Raw genomic sequence first — 22,588 nt, forward strand, 5'->3', positions numbered from 1 at the left:
GACTAAATTTTTCTTTATTCTTTCTACCTAGCATGCTTTATACCAGTCATGCCATGAAGATGAGAATGATGTGCAGACCATATCTCACAAGTGCCAGGTGTTAAGTAGAGACGAGTATGAATGCCTGAGCAGAAATAGAAGGCATCAGAACAGCCAGGACACATATTATCTTGCTGGTACATATGATCCCACAACCGGGCAGCTAGTTACAGCTGAAGGAGTGTCTATTCTATGAGCCAGCAGAGGTTCTTCCAAATTTACAAAGTGGTTGCTACAGGTTGTTTCTGGGATTTAAAGAGGATATCCAGTATGTGTTACAAGGAAGCCAATTAGCTGCAAAGAAGCAGATGATTCCTCATTTCAAGCCAACCAAACCATTCTGTCAAGGAAAGAGCAAAATGTTCTGAGGAGGAAACACATTATGGGATATGATGTATACCTGTATTTCACCTCCTGCCATCCTGCTGCTTTTCTGCACTTTTTTGTCTTTCAGGGACAACTTTCAAGGCTACTAGTATCTGCAATCCACATTGTCCTGTTGCAAAACAACCAGGCCATAGGCGATTCAGTGACTAGACTGATGGCAATTAGCCATGCTCTATTTCTACTATTTTGCTTTCTAGCCGAGGCAACCAATCTGCACTTTAATAGTGGCTACTCAAGACTGGATTTCTAGAATTAACTAGTACACTAATCCATACCCCATGGGTAGACCTGGGTACCTGGGCTGAAGCACTGTGGCCACAGTAGACAGCTCTTACTTATAAATGCACCATACAAGTGGTCAGGTGAAAAGAAGTGTTCTCGGAGAAAAACAAAAAGCTTTTGTGGATCAACAAAAACCTATGCGTACAAGACATCTTTTATATGAATCAATTCACTTTCTTAAAAATGAATCATAAAAAGACTTTTTCCCCAAGCAGGGAACAATGAGCAACCAAAACTCAGGCATTGAGTTTCCAGTTCATCATCTCCCCCTTCTTCATACCAGTTGGGATTTACAATGCTTCATTCCATGCAATTTCTCTTTTTTATTCTTTTTAGAATCAGACATGCAGCACTTGAACTCTGCACTTGATGTGCTCCTTGAACAGGTTAAAAAAAAAAGTATACAGACACTACAACATTTTCATGGTTTAGTAAAGCAAGACATCGCCTCCATAATTTTGTTTTTTTTTATAGTGTCAAAAATATCTTTGTGAAGTCAAGTTGCAAGTTAGCAAGTGGCCAGAGAACACAAGTCCCCAAGCTGAAAATTCAACTAACTCGCCAGGAAAACTGGAAGATGAAATATAATTTAAAAAAATGGCAGCCAAAATAATAAGAGGAGAGTCATTTTCTTTCAAAATGTACTGTTAAAAAAAAGTGTTTTACAAGCAACAGGTAGGGTTATAAACATGACATGTACAGCTGGCTAATTCTGAGACAAAGCTCAGCAGCCTTTATAGGAACTCAGCAGCATAATGATCGGTTGATTTAAAAAAAAAAAAAATAGTGGGGGGATGAAAGGAAGTAAAAAAAAATGCAGGGATCATTTTTATCAAACAAAACGTGGGAAACACAGTTGGCAAAAGGTGTATGGTATTTTTATTTCAGTTACAGACATGCTCAACAGCCGCATCACTAACAGCACATTATCTGAACTCACAGTTTTAAGTTCATAACCAACAATCCATGTCAGTAAATTTTGGAACTTAAATGAGTAGTAGGATGCATGTTCATAAGGCAAAAAAAAAAAAAAAAATGGGAGTTTCAGGTAGTGCTGTGTTTACTTTTGATGCTTTCTTTTTTGCTTTCCTGTGAACAAAGCAGAAATTCACCACACAAATATAAATTCAGAAATATTTATTGACCTCACTTTATTCTTTCCAGGGATTTATTTATACATTTCTTTTCCTTTTTAACTTAAAAGGAACAATTCTCCAGCAAAGCCATATGTTTCAGTACCTCTGCTTGCTTTCTGAAGCAGGCATAATTTGTATGTTGGTGAGCCTACTTGGGCTGAATGGTCAGTGTTTTTTTTTTTTTTGTTTTTTTTTGCTGCTGTGTGTGTTTAGAAAAGAGCAGACACACAGATACACACACACACACAAACACACACACTGGGGAGAAAAACAAGCAAGCACTGTATCTCCCAAGTTGTGAAATGATGTAAATAAGAAATTTTAAATGATGGCTACAGACGACTTTGCTCAGAGGTGACTAACTCATACCAATACCTTGTGGTTTTGGGCGAGTTAGAAAGCCTCTCACGTTGAAAAGTTGGGCTACATTTATTTATTTTCTTCTAATTTTAATGAATCAGATGTATTTTCTGGGGACACATCCAGCCTTCTGCTATGGAATAAGTGCAGGGAATTAAAATTGTGTATGTATTTGGTGAATGGGTATAGTGGGATTTTGCTGAAAGCAGGGTGTGTTCAGTTGAGGCGTATCTCACAGTAAGTGTGTTTCTACTATAAAAAAAAAAAAAAAAAGAAAATTAACAAATGGGTCAAATTGTTTTATTTATTTATTTTTTTAATATATAAATGGGGGTGGACTATAGAAAGGTTGCTTGTTCTTTGCTGTAAATACAGGAAAACGTGCCGCATCGCAAACCAAAGTACCTTGAAAAGGTGATTTTTCTTTTTGTTTTTCTAGAAAATGTATTAGAAAAAATAAAAAAATAATAAGGAATCCAATCACAATTCTTGTACCGGGACCCTGCAATGCAATTATCTGACTAGAACTTTTTTGACTCATTAATGGAGTGTGAACATGCTGTGCACATGCACTCTTCACACTTAAGGCACCTTTATTATAAATGTTTCTTGTGATGGACAATCAGATTATCTTCTGTTTTAATTCAAAGGTTTTTCTGTCGCTTGGTTTGCCAAAAGCAATTTTTTGCCATTTGTTGTTGTTTATGTTAAAGGTAATATATCTGGGATTATCTGCACTGTGTATTAACTTCATCAGCACTTTTTCACTCATGTGCTTAAATATTCCCAAATTATTTTAATTGGCTGTACTCAAGAATGGGCATATAGCAAACATGAGAGTTAGGTGCCTAGTGCGGCCAGTGTTAGAGTTAAGGTGAGTGGTGGATAGCTGATCTGTTTGACCTCAATCACACATCTAGCATTAATTCCTTAAAAAAATGCAGTTGGACAGCAACAGCTGTTTCTGTGTAGCCAACTGGATCCGACGTACTGTGCCATTTGACCAGCTCTGATCTGAAGCTGGTTAGGGTGTTGGCTCTTCTCTTGGTCACACAGATCAGCTTTACAAAGGCACAGGCTTCTCTTGCCTATCATGTCCTGGAACAAGTAACCTGATAAACCAAAGAAATTGAGCACCTCTGCTTTGAAAACAGTATATACAAACAGAGATTCTTGGAGAATGTGGAATATTTTGCTATTGTGAGTTTTTGATCAGTCACTCAGAAAGGTGATTTGGAAAGTAGTCCCCTTCTAACTAGTCATATGTGCTCTGAGATTGTATTTTAGACAAGTCTTGTCCAGTTTGCTTAAAGATAGTATTTATTTAACTAAACTCCTTTGTATACAGATAAATGCAGATGCTTACATGGGTCTTAGTCTAGTTATCATGTCCAGTGCTTCTCGTGTGTTCACTAAAGAACTGTCATAACTATTGATGATTAACAGATTTCATTCTGCTTTAGCATCAAACATTAGTCCCCTTTAACCAATTTTATATTAGCCAAAAATTACAGTAAGTGCTCAGTATGTCACTATTACTCAGCCTAAACTGTTGGGTTTTAAATTGTCCAACAGTATGAGAGTAAGTGTAATATTATACTTTATACAGTACAAGGGTGTACCAATAAAATGTCAGCATACTTTACTTACCTACTTAGTCATCATACTTGGCTACTGACATGTATACTGTGTGGCTAAAAGTCTGTGGACACCTGCGATCACACCTATATGAGCTTGTTGGACATTCCATTACAAAGCCATGGGTATTACTATTCCACTGCTCCAGTGTCCAATGTTGGTGTGCTTTACACCACTCCATCCAATGCCTGGCATTGCACATAGTGATCTTGAGCTTTGGAGCACTTGCTTGGTCATTTTATGAAGCTCCCAATGCACAGTTCTTGTGCAGATGTTGCTTCTAGAGACAGTTTGTAACTGAGTAATACAACAGAACAGCGTTTTTCTTTTTTCCACTCTGCACTTTAGCACTTGGTAGCCACGCTCTGCGAGTTTGTGAGTTCTACCACTTTGTGGCTGAGCTGTTGTTGCTCCTTGACGCTTCCACTTCACAATAATAGCACTTAAAGTTGACTGGGGCAGGTCTAGCAGAGCAGAAAACAAAAACATACCAACTTGTGGGAAAGATGGCATCCTAGAACAGTACCAATTTTAAGGTCACTGATCTCTCCAATATGGTCAGTTCTACTGCCAGTGTCTGTCAGTGGAGACTGACTGGCAATGTGCTCGATTTAATGCACCTTTTGACAGTGGAGACGGCAGAAATACATTAACTTAATAAATTTGAGGGGTGTCGACATACTTTTGGCCATTTGGTGTACTTTTGGATAATATAGCATAAGAGAGTGTATGTGTAGTTGCATAGTGTCAGAGAAAAAAAAATCTTATTCTAATATATATGTAAATAACAGAAAGGTTTAACATTATCTTCACATTTAATTGAAACTTCCCTATGATGAAGTACAACAAATTAGCTTTATTGTACCATAGTATGTAGCAATAGGTTGCCAAGAAAATTGTTCAAAATGTGGTAGATTTTGTTTTAATTAGTGGGAAACCATTTTCTAAAATGTCCATATTTAAGAAATGTTAGGTTTGTAAGCATCTATATTTATTGGTGAAAAATATGCTAATACATAGTACTTACAGTATAATAGTGTACCATTTAAAGGTTTACATGTGTGTCATCGAGTCTTGAAGTTAAGTGAATGCTAGATGGATGGTGCTTGAGCCTAAATAAATAAAATTAAAAAAAATGCACAAAGGGAAATGTTCTAGGTTGTGCCACAGCTCCACCACTTACATTAGCTGGTTTTGTGTTCACTTGGCCACAGTGGGTACTGATATTTGCAGACCCAGATGTGACTTACTAGACTCTTGATCAAAGAATAAACAACACATGCAAATACAAAGAACACAAGTGAATCACCTACTATAAAACAGTGTACAAGTATACAGATACATAGATAAAAATATGAAAATAAGGTTTTTGCCTAAATATTCATGACCATATCTAACTTTTATGCATGTGCCTACTGGCAAACTCACACGAATATGGCTAATGAAACCAAGATACACCGTTTAGAAATCACTACATACTGTATAACATGGTGCTTTAATTGTGAGACAAAAAAACTAAAAAAAAAAAAAACTACATGTCAGTTGAAATTCCATTGCCTTTGCTTCCCCATGCACAAAACACTTATTCATGGCTGGTTCTTTACTTTCTTCTTTTAGGAAGAAAGAAAGAAAATGCCTTAGAGCTTGGGAAGTCAGAGAAAGTCTTCTAGGCCCAGTGACGGCATAGTTGTGAAATGGGCATCTCTGACCAAGGCATAGGTGCAATACTACTAAAGGTTCTATTGCATTATGGGTCCATAAGGGCAGAAAAACTGCTTTTTCTTTTTTTTCTTTTTTGAGGAAATGACTGATGCAACATGGGAATGGGCAAGGAGGATGCAGGACCATCCATCCTTTAGCTCAAATTATTTAAATCCACAGTTGTTTTAAATAATTAAAAACAGAGAAAGATGGGTAAGGTTTGAAACATGTACCTAAATAGCTATTTCTGAGTTACTAAGTAAATAAGATATTTTAACACTGAAAAGAGATTTTTAATTAAGAATTTTTTTTTTTAGTTGTTTGGGGATTTTTTTTTTTTTTTTTTTGCATTTGTTGGGGGGGGGGGTGCTAAATGGAAGTCTTTTTCTAATTGTGTTTCAATGTTGTATAGACTTGTAAATGTGTAAAGTATGACTGTTTTCATTTTTCATTTTGGTGTAAACACTAAAAATACACACAACCAATGGGGGTTTATGAACAGCAACTATGTAAAAGCATTTTAGTATTAAGATTTTTATAGATGGCTTATGAATAAATATTCAAAAAAAAAAAAAAACTTTAGTCTGAGTGGTGATTTCAAATCTGACAAGCAAGAAGATTCCTCATATATTTAAAATTGGTGCCTTGATCAGTTAATGTTTTTATAATGAAAAGAAATTAATTTTTACTAGGGAAAAATTATATATATATGTTAAAAAAATGCAATGATCCACAACAGCTAAAGATATAGAGTACAAGAGATGAAACAGACACAATCCTGTCAATGAAGAACTAGATGTCCTTGGATACACAGATTCCTGCCCTGAGACACATAAAAGGGGAAATGGGAATTAGCAGAACTAGCCTTTAGCTGTCTAAGTATGCATACGTGTCCATTCTCTTCACCCCTTCATAATAGCAGTCAGCTCAGTGAGACAGCAGTTTTTTTTCCAATGTTTCTGTATAAATTATCGTCCACTTGTACATTTCTTTTCAGATGAGCCTTGCCTGGTGGTGAAAGATGCCAAATGCAAGTTTTTCCTACATTCCCTTGCACTGAAAACCAGATAAGAGTGCCAGTTCACTCAGTTCAGACAAAGCACAAACACAGCATCAGCCAGAAAATAAGGCAAACGAAATCAGTCTTACAGACCAGCATTTCTTGACCTAATAAATAGTGTTCAAGTACTGTTTGTCAATTTTAATGCCATTTTTTCCATCTATAGTGCATCCGGAAAGTATTCACAGCGCATCACTTTTTCCACATTTTGTTATGTTATAGCCTTATTCCAAAATGGATTAAATTCATTTTTTTCCTCAGAATTCCACACACAACACCCCATAATGACAATGTAAAAAAAGTTTACTTGAGATTTTTGCAAATGTATTAAAAATAAAAAAAAATAAGAAAGCACATGTACATAAGTATTCACAGCCTTTGCCATGAAGCTCAAAATTGAGCTCAGGTGCATCCTGTTTCCCCTGATCATCCTTGAGATGTTTCTGCAGCTTCATTGGAGTCCACCTGTGGTAAATTCAGTTGACTGGACATGATTTGGAAAGGCACACACCTGTCTATATAAGGTCCCACAGTTGACAGTTCATGTCAGAGCACAAACCAAGCATGAAGTCAAAGGAATTGTCTGTAGACGTCTGAGACAGGATTGTCTCGAGGCACAAATCTGGAGAAGGTTACAGAGAAATTTCTGCTGCTTTGAAGGTCCCAATGAGCACAGTAGCCTCCATCATCCGTAAGTGGAACAAGTTCGAAACCACCAGGACTCTTCCTAGAGCTGGCCGGCCATCTAAACTGAGCGATCGGGGGAGAAGGGCCTTAGTCAGGGAGGTGACCAAAAACCCGATGGTCACTCTGTCAGAGCTCCAGAGGTCCTCTGTGGAAAGAGGAGAACCTTACAGAAGGAAAACCATCTCTGCGGCAATCCACCAATCAGGCCTGTATGGTAGAGTGGCCAGACGGAAGCCACTCCTTAGTAAAAGGCACATGGCAGCCCACCTGGAGTTTGCCAAAAGGCACCTGAAGGACTCTCAGACCATGAGAAAGAAAATTCTCTGGTCTGATGAGACAAAGATTGAACTCTTTGGTGTGAATGCCAGGCGTCACGTTTGGAGGAAACCAGGCACCGCTCATCACCAGGCCAATACCATCCCTACAGTGAAGCATGGTGGTGTCAGCATCATGCTGTGGGGATGTTTTTCAGCGGCAGGGACTGGGAGACTAGTCAGGATAAAGGGAAAGATGACTGCAGCAATGTACAGAGACATCCTGGATGAAAACCTGCTCCAGAGCGCTCTTGACCTCAGTCCGGGGCAACGGTTTATCTTTCAGCAGAACAACGACCCTAAGCACACAGCCAAGATATCAAAGGAGTGACTTCAGGACAACTCTGTGAATGTCCTTGAGTGGCCCAGCCAGAGCCCAGACTTGAATCCAATTGAACATCTCTGGAGAGATCTTAAAATGGCTGTGCACCGACACTTCCCATCCAACCTGATGGAGCTTGAGAGGTGCTGCAAAGAGGAATGGGCAAAACTGGTCAAGGATAGGTGTGCCAAGCTTGTGGCATCATATTCAAAAAGACTTGAGGCTGTAATAGCTGCCAAAGGTGCATCGACAAAGTGTTGAGCAAAGGCTGTGAATACTTATGTACATGTGATTTCTCAGTTTTTTTATTTTTAATAAATTTGCAAAGACCTCAAGTAAACTTTTTTCACGTTGTCATTATGGGGTGTTGTGTGTAGAATTCTGAGGAAAAAAAATTAATCAATTTTGGAATAAGGCTGTAACATAACAAAATGTGGAAAAAGTGATGTGCTGTGAATACTTTCCCAATGCACTATATAACATTATTTTCATTAAGTGCACAGGTTTGCTATCAATTTAAAGGGAACTTTCCTAATTCACAGGAAATTGCAGAGCTGTGAGAGTTCTTAGTTGCTTATACAGACATCTGGACTGTAGAAATCTGAACACTACCAATCACAGTAACACAAAGCCACTACACCTCTACGAGTTCCAGTAGTACCACCATAGTTTATTTGTATAAAAGCACTCATCATACAGTATATAGTTAATATACTGTTTATATAGTTAACAGCACCAAAAGATACCATAAAATGCAAGTCATCATCAATATGAACAGTGTGTCAAATACACAAAAAAATAACATTACAAAGACATGATGTCTTATGAGAAAAAGGATACAAAACCATGAAGTGATTAAAATTCTAAAGAAAAAAAAAAAAGTGGGGTCAAATATTATACATAAAAAGTGCCAAGTTCCTTTCTTAACCTTGCTAACAAAACTTTCCAGGAAATGGACACAAAACTGTACAGGTGTCAAGTGACAAACTGGAATCTAATACATCTGTCATGATGTCTGCTCTTTCGTTTGCTGCAAGACCATGTCCTGAAACTAGAAGTCTCTTTGTAAAACTTGGAAGTGACACCACAGGGAGAAGAGGCTCAGGGAAAACAAGCAATAATACCGCTAAAGTCAATGGTCCGATATTAAAATATTGCTCCGTCAGTTCTCAAGTCAGTGGCGGCACATGCAGATAGAAGATGGCTTCTTGAGCCTCAACTAAATCATTAGGAAATCCCTCATATTTAGTATTGATGACTATATTTAAGTCTACTGTACTAACAATTGTAAAGTAACACAATGCCATTACTTCAATCACAGTAAAACTAGCCCGTTCCATCACAATCAAACTAGTACTGCTGCAGATTCACTACCCCAAGCCGAAGCACAAACTCTTGAGCTCATTGTGCTCATGCTTTAAGCCTCAGTGATGATCACATATGACTGAATGGTGCCTCCTGCACTTTGCCTCCCAACACACTTCTTTCGGTTTTATCTGGCCACTTTCTCCACCCTTTTGCTTGGTTTGTTCCTGCTACGCTTCAAATCCAATTACTGCACCCTAATCCACTTTACTTTTTTTTTTGAAGAATGTTGCCACTTAAGCAGAAAAAGTCTTAAAGCTGGAAAGAATTACAACAGTTTAAGTTTTATGGGGCAGATCCTCGTGAATATATCATTGTCTTAAATCACACAAAATGCATTACTTTAAAATAATTTGGAAGAGCACTTCAGTATAGCTACCAAGAGAGCTGGTATTTAAAACATTTTAGAAGCTTTATTTTTATTTTCCAAGGACTCATTTCTGACCAAAAAATTTAAAAAAAAACCCACGAGGGCTTCTTTCCTAAATCAGACTGTCCATCTATCCATTTCCTTAAACTGCTTATCCTAAACAGGGTCATGGGGCAACTGGAGCCTATCCTAGCCATCACTGGGCACCCACCCAGCACAGGGTGAATACAGTCATACCCCAACACACACCTGGGGCCAATTTAGCCATGCCAATCTACTTAACTCAAGTCTTTGGACTCTTGGAGAAAAGTGGAGCACCTAGAGGAAACCCATGTAGACACAAGCAGAACATGCAGCCTGACCAATGAAATTTGCCCAAATGCCAGAGAAGGTAAGTAAGCAGCCTGTAATAATACTCCCACGGGGTGAAGCCCAACTTCTAATAAATTTCTTAGGCTTCATTTCCCAAATGATTACTTAGTTTCTTTTTAGATATATATTGTTCTATAAAATGAGACCATTAATCAGCAGTAATCTTTAGAAAGTTCAGTTCATTTTTACCTCATTAGTGAATAACTTTCAAGCAATAAAGATTTGAAAAAAAATAAAACGAATGCTCTCAGTCATCATAATACAGAAACTCCATTCTTTGACAAAGAAAATATTTAGAGAACTTTTCTATTGCAGGAGGGTGAAAAAAAAAGAAAAAGTGGACCTAGAACCTACAAGCCCGAATTCAAAAGACAAGAAAACTCTCAAAGTTTGTTCATCCCAAAGGCCACACCAATTCAGGAGAAAGTTCCACAGGCTCTTGTACATAAGGCATCTGAGTGTGGGGCACAATCCCACAAGGTTAATCACGACTAGACTCTCACTGTGAACATGAAAGGCTATTCAGCGTCCCAGTGTACTAGTTCGAGAAATGTTCAAATTTGTGATTTTTAATTTGCTTCGGGAAACCATTATTTAAATAAATTTAAGTGGTTGTCTGTGCTGTCCTTAAAAAGACAATAATATATTGTTGGGCTTTTACTGACACAGCTTTTCACTCATTTTTTTTTTAATCTTATCCACACTCTAGAATGCTTTCTCACAATGGCCATCTTAGACCATTTCCCAGTTCTGCATTCTCCTACAAGATCCTAAACTTTCTCCAACTCTTAGGGTGCCTTAACCATTTCATAGCTTGATTATTATATTAAAGACAACCTCCAGCCATGGGTGCTCTAGTTTGCACAACCCCTTATGAAGCTTTGCTCATGCCCCACTCTTTTGTACAAGACCGGACATGAGGTTCCTCTTTGAGCCTCTGGCTGACAAATAATTTGCCAAAGGGCAACCATTTACAGTGCTTAAGACTCTTTCCTTTCACGGTTATACTGCAGTCTTGTATAAATATCTCTTGCTATCACTTATCTTTCTGTATTTAGGCTGGCTGTCCTAACACCTGCAAGATATCCATCAGGAACCCTAGCCGCAGCTTCATACTGATCCTAGTGTTTTCTTTCATAGAGCCATGACATATCATTCAGCCTTTGCTCACCATATTCCAAAAATTACACAAATAGATACTTCATTCCCACCTTTCAGATGTATAGTAACAACTGCTGATGGTTGACATTAACATAAATCAGTAGTTGACAGAATAACAGCTAGCCATCCAGGGTCTGTATGAAGGACAAAAAGCAAAGATAGAATCAAGCAAGCACGGAAGATACAATATTTGCATGAAAGTTCTCAGCAAAGTGTTTAAAACACACACACACAAAGGGCAGATTCTCCCAAGATGTTCATCTGATGGATTCAGGTACATGTCTAGAAGGCAGTCAGACCAAAATAAAACAGCAAAGTTATGGCTGCAAATTATACCAACTTTATAAGACTCCACATATATGATTATCTGAAGATGAATAAAACCACCATAGCAGGTGGGAGATGGTTGTATTACAAGCTACCAGATTTAAGGAATTACTGCTCATTCAGGCCACTAAGCTATTGGTGTCTAATGCAACTGAACACCCCCCACACTGGATTATATTGCACGGTTGCTTTAAAATTTTATAAACATTTGCATCCATGCAAAACAATTTAAATTTTTTATCCGCTTTATATTTAAATATTAGAAAAATATTACTTTTACAGCTGGTACTCTTCTACATAAAAACCTACTTAAATGATTTTTTTGTACTTTCTTTTATAAATTAACAGGTGACACAATTTTCATAATTTTGATTCTGTGTGCCACAACAATGGATTTAAAATAAAGCAAATCGATGTGACTGAAGTATGGACTTTCAGCTTAAATTCAAGGGGTTTAACTAATGTATTGTATGAGCTGTTTAGAAAAGACAGACATTTTTATACACTGTCCCACTACTTTCAGGACAGCTCAAAAGTATTTGGACAAACTAACAATTATAAATATAATGATGATTTTCAATATTTGGTTGAAAATCCTATACAGTCAATGACTGCCTGAAATCTGGAACCCATGGCCGTCTCCAGCTGTTGGGTTTTGCCAGGCCTTTACTTCAGCTGTCTTCAGATGCTGCTTGTTTGTTGGACTTTCTGCCATCAGTTTTGACTTCAGTAAGTGAAATGGATATCCAATAGGGTTGTGGTCAGTTGATTGGCTTGGCAATTGAAGAATATTCCACTTCTTTGCATTGAAAAGCACTTGATTTGCTTTTGCAGTATGTTTTGGCCCACTGTCCATCTGTACTGTGAAGCATTCTCCTATCCATATGCAGCATTTGCGGAATCTGAGCAGATAGTATAGCCCTATACACTTACGAATTCATCCTGCTACTTCTGCTAGCAATCACATCTTCCATAAACACCAGTGATGGACTTCCAGCCAAGCCTGTTCATGTCATAAAACTGCCTCCACGTTTCACAGATGATGTGGTATTCATTAGATTATGTGTCATTTCTTCTCTTAGCAACATTCTGGTACATTTTGATCTTTGTTTCCTTTGTCCAAAGGAAATTGTTCCAGCACTGGACAGGTCTTTAAAAAATTATTTCTGGCAATGTCTAATATGTCCTTCCTATGTTTGAGGTTTACCAATGGTTTGCACCCTTGTGGTAAACCCTCTGTCTTTCCTTTCATGAAGTCTTCTCTTGATTGTACAGTTTAGAAATGATAGGTCTACCTCCTGGAAAATGCTCTGTTTGGCTAAATATTGTGAAGGGTTTCTTCTTCACCAAGGACAGTTGCTTTCTGTGGTTGTCTAGACCACCTAGTGTTGCCGAGTACACCAGTGTATTCCTTCTTGTTAACAATGTACCATCTGGTTGATTTGACCACTCCTGGTGTTTCTGCTGTGTCTCTAAACAGTTTGTTTTGTCTTATCAGCCTAATGATGGCCTTTTTTTACCTGCATGGACAGCTCTTTGGACCTCAAATTGAGAGTTCCCAGTGACAGTTTCCAAAAGCAAATTCCACATTTGGAATCAACTCCAGACCTTTTACCTGCTTAATAGTTAAATAAGGGAACTGATCCCACCTGGCTATGGAACAGCTTGTCAGTCAAATGTCCATATACAGTGCGTTCGGAAAGTATTCACAGTGCATCACTTTTTGCACACTTTGTTATGTTACAGCCTTATTCCAAAATGGATTAAATTCATTTTTTTCTTCAGAATTCTACACACAACACCCCATAATGACAACGTGAAAAAAGTTTACTTGAGGTTTTTGCAAATTTATTAAAAATAAAAAACTGAGAAATCACATGTACATAAGTATTCACAGCCTTTGCTCAATACTTTGTCGATGCACCTTTGGCAGCAATTACAGCCTCAAGTCTTTTTGAATATGATGCCACAAGCTTGGCACACCTATCCTTGGCCCGTTTCGCCCATTCCTCTTTGCAGCACCTCTCAAGCTCCATCAGGTTGGATGGGAAGCGTCGGTGCACAGCCATTTTAAGATCTCTCCAGAGATGTTCAATCGGATTCAAGTCTGGGCTCTGGCCGGGCCACTCAAGGACATTCACAGAGTTGTCCTGAAGCCACTCCTTTGATATCTTGGCTGTGTGCTTAGGGTCGTTGTCCTGCTGAAAGATGAACCGTCACCCCAGTCTGAGGTCAAGAGCGCTCTAGAGCAGGTTTTATCCTTGATGTCTGTTCATTGCTGCAGTCATCTTTCCCTTTATCCTGACTAGTCTCCCAGTCCCTGCCGCTGAAAAACATCCCCACAGCATGATGCTGCCACCACCATGCTTCACTGTAGGGATGGCATTGGCCTGGTGATGAGCGGTGCCTGGTTTCCTCCAAACGTGACGCCTGGCATTCACACCAAAGAGTTCAATCTTTGTCTCATCAGACCAGAGAATTTTCTCTCTCATGGTCTGAGAGTCCTTCAGGTGCCTTTTGGCAAACTCCAGGTGGGCTGCCATGTGCCTTTTACTAAGGAGTGGCTCCCGTCTGGCCACTCAACCATACAGGCCTGATTGGTGGATTGCTGCAGAGATGGTTGTCCTTCTGGAAGGTTCTCCTCTCTCCACAGAGGACCTCTGGAGCTCTGACAGAGTGACCATCGGGTTCTTGGTCACCTCCCTGACTAAGGCCCTTCTCCCCCGATTGCTCAGTTTAGATGGCCGGCTAGCTCTAGGAAGAGTCCTGGTGGTTTCGAACTTCTTCCACTTACAGATGATGGAAGCCACTGTGCTCATTGGGACCTTCAAAGCAGCAGAAATTTTTCTGTAACCTTCCCCAGATTTGTGCCTCGAGACAATCCTGTCTCAGAGGCCTACAGACAATTCCTTTGACTTCATGTTGGTTTGTGCTCTGACATGAACTGTCAACTGTGGGACCTTATATAGACAGGTGTGTGCCTTTCCAAATCATGTCCAATCAACTGAATTTACCACAGGTGGACTCCAATGAAGCTGCAGAAACACCAAGGATGATCAGGGGAAACAGGATGCACCTGAGCTCAATTTTGAGCTTCATGGCAAAGGCTGTGAATACTTATGTACATGTGCTTTCTCAATTTTTTTATTTTTAATAAATTTGCAAAAACCTCAAGTAAACTTTTTTCACGTTGTCATTATAGGGTGTTGTGTGTAGAATTCTGAGGAAAAAAAATGAATTTAATCCATTTTGGAATAAGGCTGTAACATAACAAAATGTAGAAAAAGTGATGCGCTGTGAATACTTTCCGGATGCACTGTACGTGTGAGCCCCTGGAAATGGGGTTGCTATGCAGAAAAATGGCTGCCATTCCTAAATGGCTGATACGATATTTTTGGTAAACCCCATAAAATTAAAGCTGAAAGTCTACACTTCAATCACATAATGATTGCTTTATTTCAAATCCATTGTGGTGGTGTACAGAGTCAAAATTACGAAAACTGTGTCCCTCTCCAAACACTTATGAACCTGGTTGTACTATGTATATCATGTACAGTGTATTAGCATTTAAAACCCCTCTCACTTCACCATTAACAATTAAATATTTTATAAATGGTCTTCCAAAATGGAACACCTCCACAGACAGGTGATGTGACTTGCTTAATATGTTAGGTTCTGAATCCGCACAATTTCAGTATTCTAGCTCAGCACATTGGCCTCTTGGCTGTGCTGTCTATCTAGTGCCCATGTTGTTTATGTTTTCAGAAGCAATTATACTGATCATCCATGAATACTCTAATTAAAATCCTAATGGATACAGCTTTGCTACTTTAAGGCAAATATTTTCAATTACACCTTTACTTAATTCAGTAGCAGACTGCTATTTTTTTCTCTTTACTAACCTGTCTCAAAACAGGACAAAGCAGTTGGAGGTCCCTACGGGTAGAAGGAGGAAACATTTTGAAGACACCAGTTCAATAAGCCAGCAATACTTTTAAATACAATATTTGGCTCTTTTTCTGTAGAATATGAATAATACATTAACTTATTAAGTTTTGGAAGGTCAAAAAAGAAATTCACTATATTCATTGATTTTACTACCATTTTAACAGTTAATATTCACCTTTATTCTTTCTTTTAGGAGTATAGGAACAACAAAATCTCCTGTAGCATTGTTTGTATGTTTTATGTACTTAAAGTTATTTAAAAAATAATAAAGACTAATTAGAAATTTCAATAAAAATAATTGATTCCTTATTTAAATGGAGCATGTCTTTGCTAAATTAATTTGAAGAACAAAATAAACTTTGCAGAGTATTACTGGATTTGATGTAAATACAGAAACAAGGAAAAATCTGCTTATTTAAGATACTAGATGTGTCTCACTAAATAAAGGAACTGCCCCCGGATTAAAAATGACTGATGCCAAAACCTGCAGTCACAAATACTATAGAACTGGGGCTGGGAGATGCAGCTTTAAGGCTAATCTATATAAAATGTGCAGAGTTCCGTGAAATTGTTACTTGCATGTGTTAATCAATATGCAAGATGTTGCCATTCTCCAACACATATGATTAGTAAGTATAACTAACTACCTTATTTTAAAAGCAAACTGCATCAAGATAAATATTATACAGATAAAATATGCATGAATTTTCTGGACCAAACGTCTACAAAGTCCAAGAGTCCTAAAAGATACTGCCAGACAGATAAAATGTCACCATCATTTTATCTCCTCCCATTTTTAGTCAAAAAAACAGTACTGTAAATTCCAATAAAACAGTTTCCCCAAACATGACAATCTACCTCTGCCCTGATTTCTCATAAAATATGATGCAATGCATATGCATTATTCCTTCCTATATTTTAACTGTAAAAGTAATGGTGTTCACTTTAGATGTCATTATACAAAATGAAGATTGTCTGAAGCCGCACTGGGCTTTTTCACCAGCAATAAACAGTCGGTTGGAATGAATGATTCTGAATGTTGCCTCAATTTCAAATTTTACAGCACACCAAGTTAAACACTGGGATGCGTCACTCAGTTCAGGCTCACTTTCTGCTATACAGTGATCCCTCGCTATATCGCGCTTCGCCTTTCGTGGCTTCACTCCATCGCGGATTTTATATGTAAGCATTTTTAAATATATACCGCGGATTTTTTGCTGGTTCGCAGATTTCTGCGGGCAATGGGTCTTTTAATTTCTGGTACATGCTTCCTCAGTTGGTTTGCCCAGTTGATTTCATACAAGGGACGCTATTGGCAGATGGCTGAGAAGCTAGATTCCTTACTTTTCTCTCTCTCTTGACCTGACTATCTGTGATCCTGACGTATGGGGATTGAGCAGGGGGGCTGTTCGCACACCTAGACGATACGGACGCTCGTCTAAAAATGCTGAAAGATTATCTTCACGTTGCTATCTTTTGTGCAGCTGCTTCCTGAAACGACATGCTGCACAGTGCTTCGCATACTTAAAAGCTCGAAGGGCATGTACTGATTTTTGGCTGAAAAACAAACTGTCTCTCTCTCTCTCTATCTCTCTCTCTCTCTCCCCCCCTGCTCCTGACGGAGGGGGTGTGAGCTACCGCCTTCAACAGCTTTGTGCCGCGGTGCTTCGCATACTTAAAAGCAAACAGCCCTATTGATTTGTTTGCTTTCCTCTGTCTTTCTGACAGACTCTGCTCCTGACGTGCACTCCTTTGAAGAGGAAAATATGTTTGCATTCTTTTAATTGTGAGATGGAACTGTCATCTCCGTCTTGTCATGGAGCACAGTTTAAACTTTTGAAAAAGAGACAAATGTTTGTTTGCAGTGTTTGAATAACGTTCCTGTCTCTCTACAACCTCCTATGTTTCTGCGCAAATCTGTGACCCAAGCATGACAATATAAAAATAACCATATAAACATATGGTTTCTACTTCGCGGATTTTCTTATGTCGCGGGTGGCTCTGGAACGCAACCCCCGCGATGGAGGAGGGATTACTGTATTCCCAATATTTTTACTTACTATAGCTGCACAGTTTAGGTTATCAAGCAACCTGTTACTTTGCCCAAGGAAATACATATGCAATCACATACACTAATCACACTGTTAGCTTATCCAGCTACAGGTCTTTGGAACATTAAGTTTTTTTGTTTTGTTTTTTTTTTACTGGAAGATATAGGACGAAGAAGGATTAAGAAGAAACTTGTTACGCATCAACAATTACAGAAATTAAGTAATCCAGCAATTGCATATTAAGATGCTGAAATAACGGTACTTCACATACACCTTCTATTAAGGATAATTAAATATTTTTGAGTGACCCTTGGTTTAAGGAGGGAAGCCATGAATAGTTAACAAAAACACAGAAAATGTTTCCCCCCAACTCAACTTCAAGGATGGATCCCTGAGGACTAAAAGCTTTAGAGAGCACACACCAGTTTTACAAGCAAATGAGATGCTAATGGCTGAAAGGTAAATGCAGTCCCACTAAACAGCTACTTATTTTCATTAAATAATAAGCTCTCCGATTTTTTAGGGGCAAATTATTAGTTGGCAAAAATGAACCCATACTTTAATGTCAAATACAGGCTGTATTTGCATACAGGGGCTAAAAGTCATCCCGCTGCGGTGCAGTAACTCCAACAATCTACAAAATTTCCAGTGAACAGCCCTTCTGTTATGTTGAAAGAAAAAACTTCTAAATCATTTATGTGACACTTGCAGATGACACATGGCTTTAAATCAACATACCAATTCACGTAGGATGTTCTGGATATAAAACTCTGCTATAGAAATCTTGACTGGAGCATCTTTTTTAACTTTAATAGATTATTGATAAAGTTCACAACCAAAATATTTTAGATAGTTTTACCAATACTCAAACTTAATAAAACTGAATTGAAAAACAAACAAAACTACTTATTCCAATTCAGGTGGACCTTTCACAGCAGAGTTGAAGTTTAAAGTGACAGAAACTAAAAGGCCAGGAACAGGTGGGTCCTCAGCAGTCTGAATTTGACTGTCAAGACAGGCAAAACCTCACAGACACACTTAGTGTTCCAGCAAGTAAGAGTCACTAAGCTGAAAAAATATTTGGGGAAAATTGCATCATAAAGTTTTGGAACTTAACTGAGGATTTCAGAACTGCCAAAGTTGATCACAAAATTAGTGAATTGACTTTGAACTTGACCTAATAACCCGAACATGTCTTTAAACCTATTAGTCCAGAACACACAGCAACATTTGTCTTGTTAATCTTATCTAATGAAATAGTTTTGAAATTCACTTTGCACTACATGTCATTAAAACATTACTTTTGGCTTGCAAGCCCATACACTTTGACATCTTGAATCTTGGTTAAATCCCAGTTCTTGGAGGGTAAGATTTCCTTCAGCCACAGACATATTTGCCATTCATATTTGAAAACTAGTGTATAAGCACCTTAAATGTGACTTCATATTATTTGACAAAATTCAAATAAGTGTCTCCTCCTAACCTTAACTGTTCCTTCAACGATTACTGGAAGATATTCACCTCCCTTTCTCCCACATCGCCAAATTTGATAGTAAATATAGGATAAATGGTAGCCACTCACTCTTCCAGTTCACTTTGGATATTACTTGGAGGAATATCTAACAGTATTCTCTTTATAGCTAAGATAGCCAGTCTGCCCATGGTGTAACCAGGATGTGATTCCTGTTTCTCTTTTCCTCTGTACTTGAGCAGACTTGCCTACCTGACTTATAAACTGTTAAGTATTTCTTTTTATTTCCACCTAAAATGGCGTTGTTACTGCAGAAGTATGTCACTCACATATTCTCACTACCACTAAGCATGCAGGGTTGAAGCCATAATCTCCTCCCCCACCTTCACCTTGTGCTGGAAATGGGATATCCTATACAGACACTTCCTTATACATTACTGGCTCAGCAATTCTTCATGAATGCTTCTGCTTTATAAATGACGCTTCACTATCTGAGCAAAAAATAATATCATTTCACCAGACGGCATTCGGATATCCTGGCTGATAATGAAAAGGGTAGGGTGAAGTGACTGGAGGTCAGCCAACTCATGGCTCACTTAAGATTTGCTCTTTTGTTTTTTAGTCTTCTTTAAGATTGCATGGCACGCCACAGCTTGGAAGGCAAATGATCTATAACTTGCTTAATGAGATTGATCAATGTGCTGCCCCCACATGTAACAAAGGCCTAAATACTGGAGATGTCTAGCAAAAGGATTTCTCAGTAGGTTCACATGTCTCAACCAGTGCTAAAATACATACAAAGGACTGAGTCACTGGAAAAGATCTCATCTGCAGGCACCAGTGTGCAAAATTCTTTCACATCAGCAGACGGCATTCATGCTCGGCTGCTCCTCTGCAAGCATTCTGACAGACTGGATTCCTGCATGTGTAGGAGTGGGCTGTAATCTCCACGTGATGGGAGGGGCAGTTCCAAGAAAACCTCTTTAAAATGGACAGAAATCCCTGGAAGAAAGGGAAAAAATAGTGGGGGGGGGGGGTTACCACGCTTTATGATACATTTTTTATTGATTTTTGTTGAAGGACAATTCTGAAATAGTTACAGTTATTTCCAGCTTGCTTTCCCTAAAATGTCAGGTACATGTACAAAGGCTTGCGATTGTGCGTGTGCGGAAAGTATGAAATCAATATAGATTTGTTAAATACATTTTCTCTGGATAAGCTTCTGCATAACGTAAAGTCATAATCAGGAATTTAAAGACAGGTTATAAACATTTGTATTGTTTAAAGGAGAATAATTCTCCCCACCTTCATATGACATGCAAAGTCTGTACATTTCAATGGCTTTTTAATGAATGAAAGAGTGGGTCTGGAGCCACTGGAAATGAGGAGCATACAACCTGGCCACAGTGTTTGGTAGCCACAGAAAAGGTGGTCATTCAAAAGGCCTCCTAAACAGGATGAAAGAAAATTAAGATTTTTTTTAATAAAACATTTAGTATCTTAATTTGGTACACATCCTCTTTCCATTTTTAAGAGTGTGCTCTAAGCCATTTAATATGTAAAATGAGCAATAAACGATCAGAAGCAGGGATGAAGGTAGGGGACATTCCTAACATTCATGGAACTCTGCATCTGGTTTAAATAAAAACAGTATTTCACAGTGTAAAATTACAGGCCCCTTAACCATCTGAACCATCTCCAATCTTTAAACTGTAAAACTTATGATGATCTTCACCTATTACAATCACTGTGTATATGATACATCTTGATATACTATACATCTCATTCTTATTACGAAGGCCTGCATATAGCTTACCTAGCAATACAGCAAAGACTTACATGTATGTGTCCAAGATTCACAGTTGAAAAAATAAGCACATTTATAAAATTTGCATGACCCTCCCCCCCCACCCCAAGATAACATAATAATGAAACCAGCATCTATATTTTCTGTTCTACCTTGTTCTTTATTTGGTATAGTTGAAACTTCATTATAAGTATAGAATGTGAAAGAAATGAAAAGAAAATTATCAGTAGACTAGTGAGACGCTGCAATTTAGCACGGTTCAGAGCTGAAACAATAACATGAAGCAAACACTAAATGTCACACGGACAAAGCCTATGCTGTCAAAGTCATGCTAACCCAGAGTCAATTTTTATAAAAACAGAAAGGCAGCTGACAAATCTCTCTACTTTTAATTGCTTTAAAGGGAGTTTGAAAACTGTTCCTGTAACAGAATGGCACAGCTCAGGACACAGTTCTGTTCTGGCTGAAGCAAAGTGTTACTGCTGGACCCCCTCAGGTGAACAACCAATTGTGGACAGATGTAGATTCTCCTTATTTCTGGAGTACTGCTCAATCAGCTGCCAGTATATTGCTATTCTATGTTAAGTCAATCAGGGAGGCTGTCCTTCTTTCTTACACAAACAAGCTTTCAATGAAGGGGCTCACTGCCCTACAAATATATGGGTCATTCATCATCCCAGAGCAGGTAATGGCAGCTTTTACTTTGAACTTTCAATTATTTACACTACTCAGCTGCCTACTGGCAGTTTTGAGGCTATTAATCAACCAAAGCAAATCTGCCCCCTCCCCATCCCACTAACGCAAAACTCTTTCCTTCAAAGCAGGGTTTCTTTTTCCTAGCCAACAGGAATCCCACGGGGACAAAGACAAGATGTAGTTGTATATGAAACGTTAACTTAATGCTATAATCCATGTAGAACTCGAAAGCCTATTCTTGCAGTGAAAAGAGAAGAAAAATCCTCTAGGATACTTAATTTGCTACCCCAGCTTACAACCAATTCTTCAGACAAAACTCTTCAAATTTTGTAATTTAGGAAAAAAAAAGTCGGTGAAGCAGTAAGGATTTAAATCAATTTACTCTTATTGTATATAGAATCCTTCACAAAGCATGCCAACATATATATTGTTTAATAAGTTCAAACAGACTTCCAGATTGACAAACATGTTAACTATTAAAAAGAGGACACACATATAGTATGACGTTCCAGCAAAATTCTTTACCCAATTTCAACTTCATTGTTATATGTATTCTGTACAAGGAGAATCTTATTCTGTGACTCCCCCAGCAATAATCAAGAATACTCAGCAACAGACAAGAATACACTACAATAAACAAAAAAACCCTCAGGTGCAAAAAAATGCAAACAAACAGAAATAGGAGTGCACATCCAAATAATTAAATGATATCAGTGTAAGCTCTGCAGGTTATATGGTCTCAAGAAAACCTTCCATCCTCCTGACATGAGCTAGCCTGCAGTGCTGAGGGGAGTGGCAGTGGATGGGTTTTATTTACAAGCCTGATGGCATAAGACAGAAAACTGTCTTTCAGTCTTCTTGTTCTACATGCTATGCTCTTGTAGTGTCACCCTGATGGTAGCGGTATGAACTGTTCATTTTGTGGGTGGGTTCTGTTCTTAATGTCATGGGCCCTTCTGTAAACTCGTGTTATAGATGTCCTCTAGTGTAGGGAGTGCTGCTCCAATGATACTGTGCGCAAATTTTACCACCTGCCTTAGAGCCTTGTGGTTCTGTGCTGTACTGTTCCCAGACGAAACTGGGATGGAGTAGGT

General features: G+C 38.3%; 1 protein-coding gene across 1 annotated transcript in view; it reads left to right on the forward strand.

Annotated features, from left to right (window-relative positions):
- Window positions 1-5,743, forward strand: part of bahcc1b (BAH domain and coiled-coil containing 1b) — a 227,074-nt gene extending 221,331 nt beyond the window's left edge. The window contains 1 exon segment of the mRNA XM_051918733.1: window positions 32-5,743. Coding sequence (XP_051774693.1) covers window positions 32-235 — 204 coding nt within the window. The 3' untranslated portion in view covers window positions 236-5,743.
- Window positions 5,744-22,588: the final 16,845 nt, after the last annotated feature.

This window comes from Erpetoichthys calabaricus, chromosome 14, assembly GCF_900747795.2.
Source record: "Erpetoichthys calabaricus chromosome 14, fErpCal1.3, whole genome shotgun sequence".
Lineage (NCBI taxonomy): Eukaryota > Metazoa > Chordata > Cladistia > Polypteriformes > Polypteridae > Erpetoichthys > Erpetoichthys calabaricus.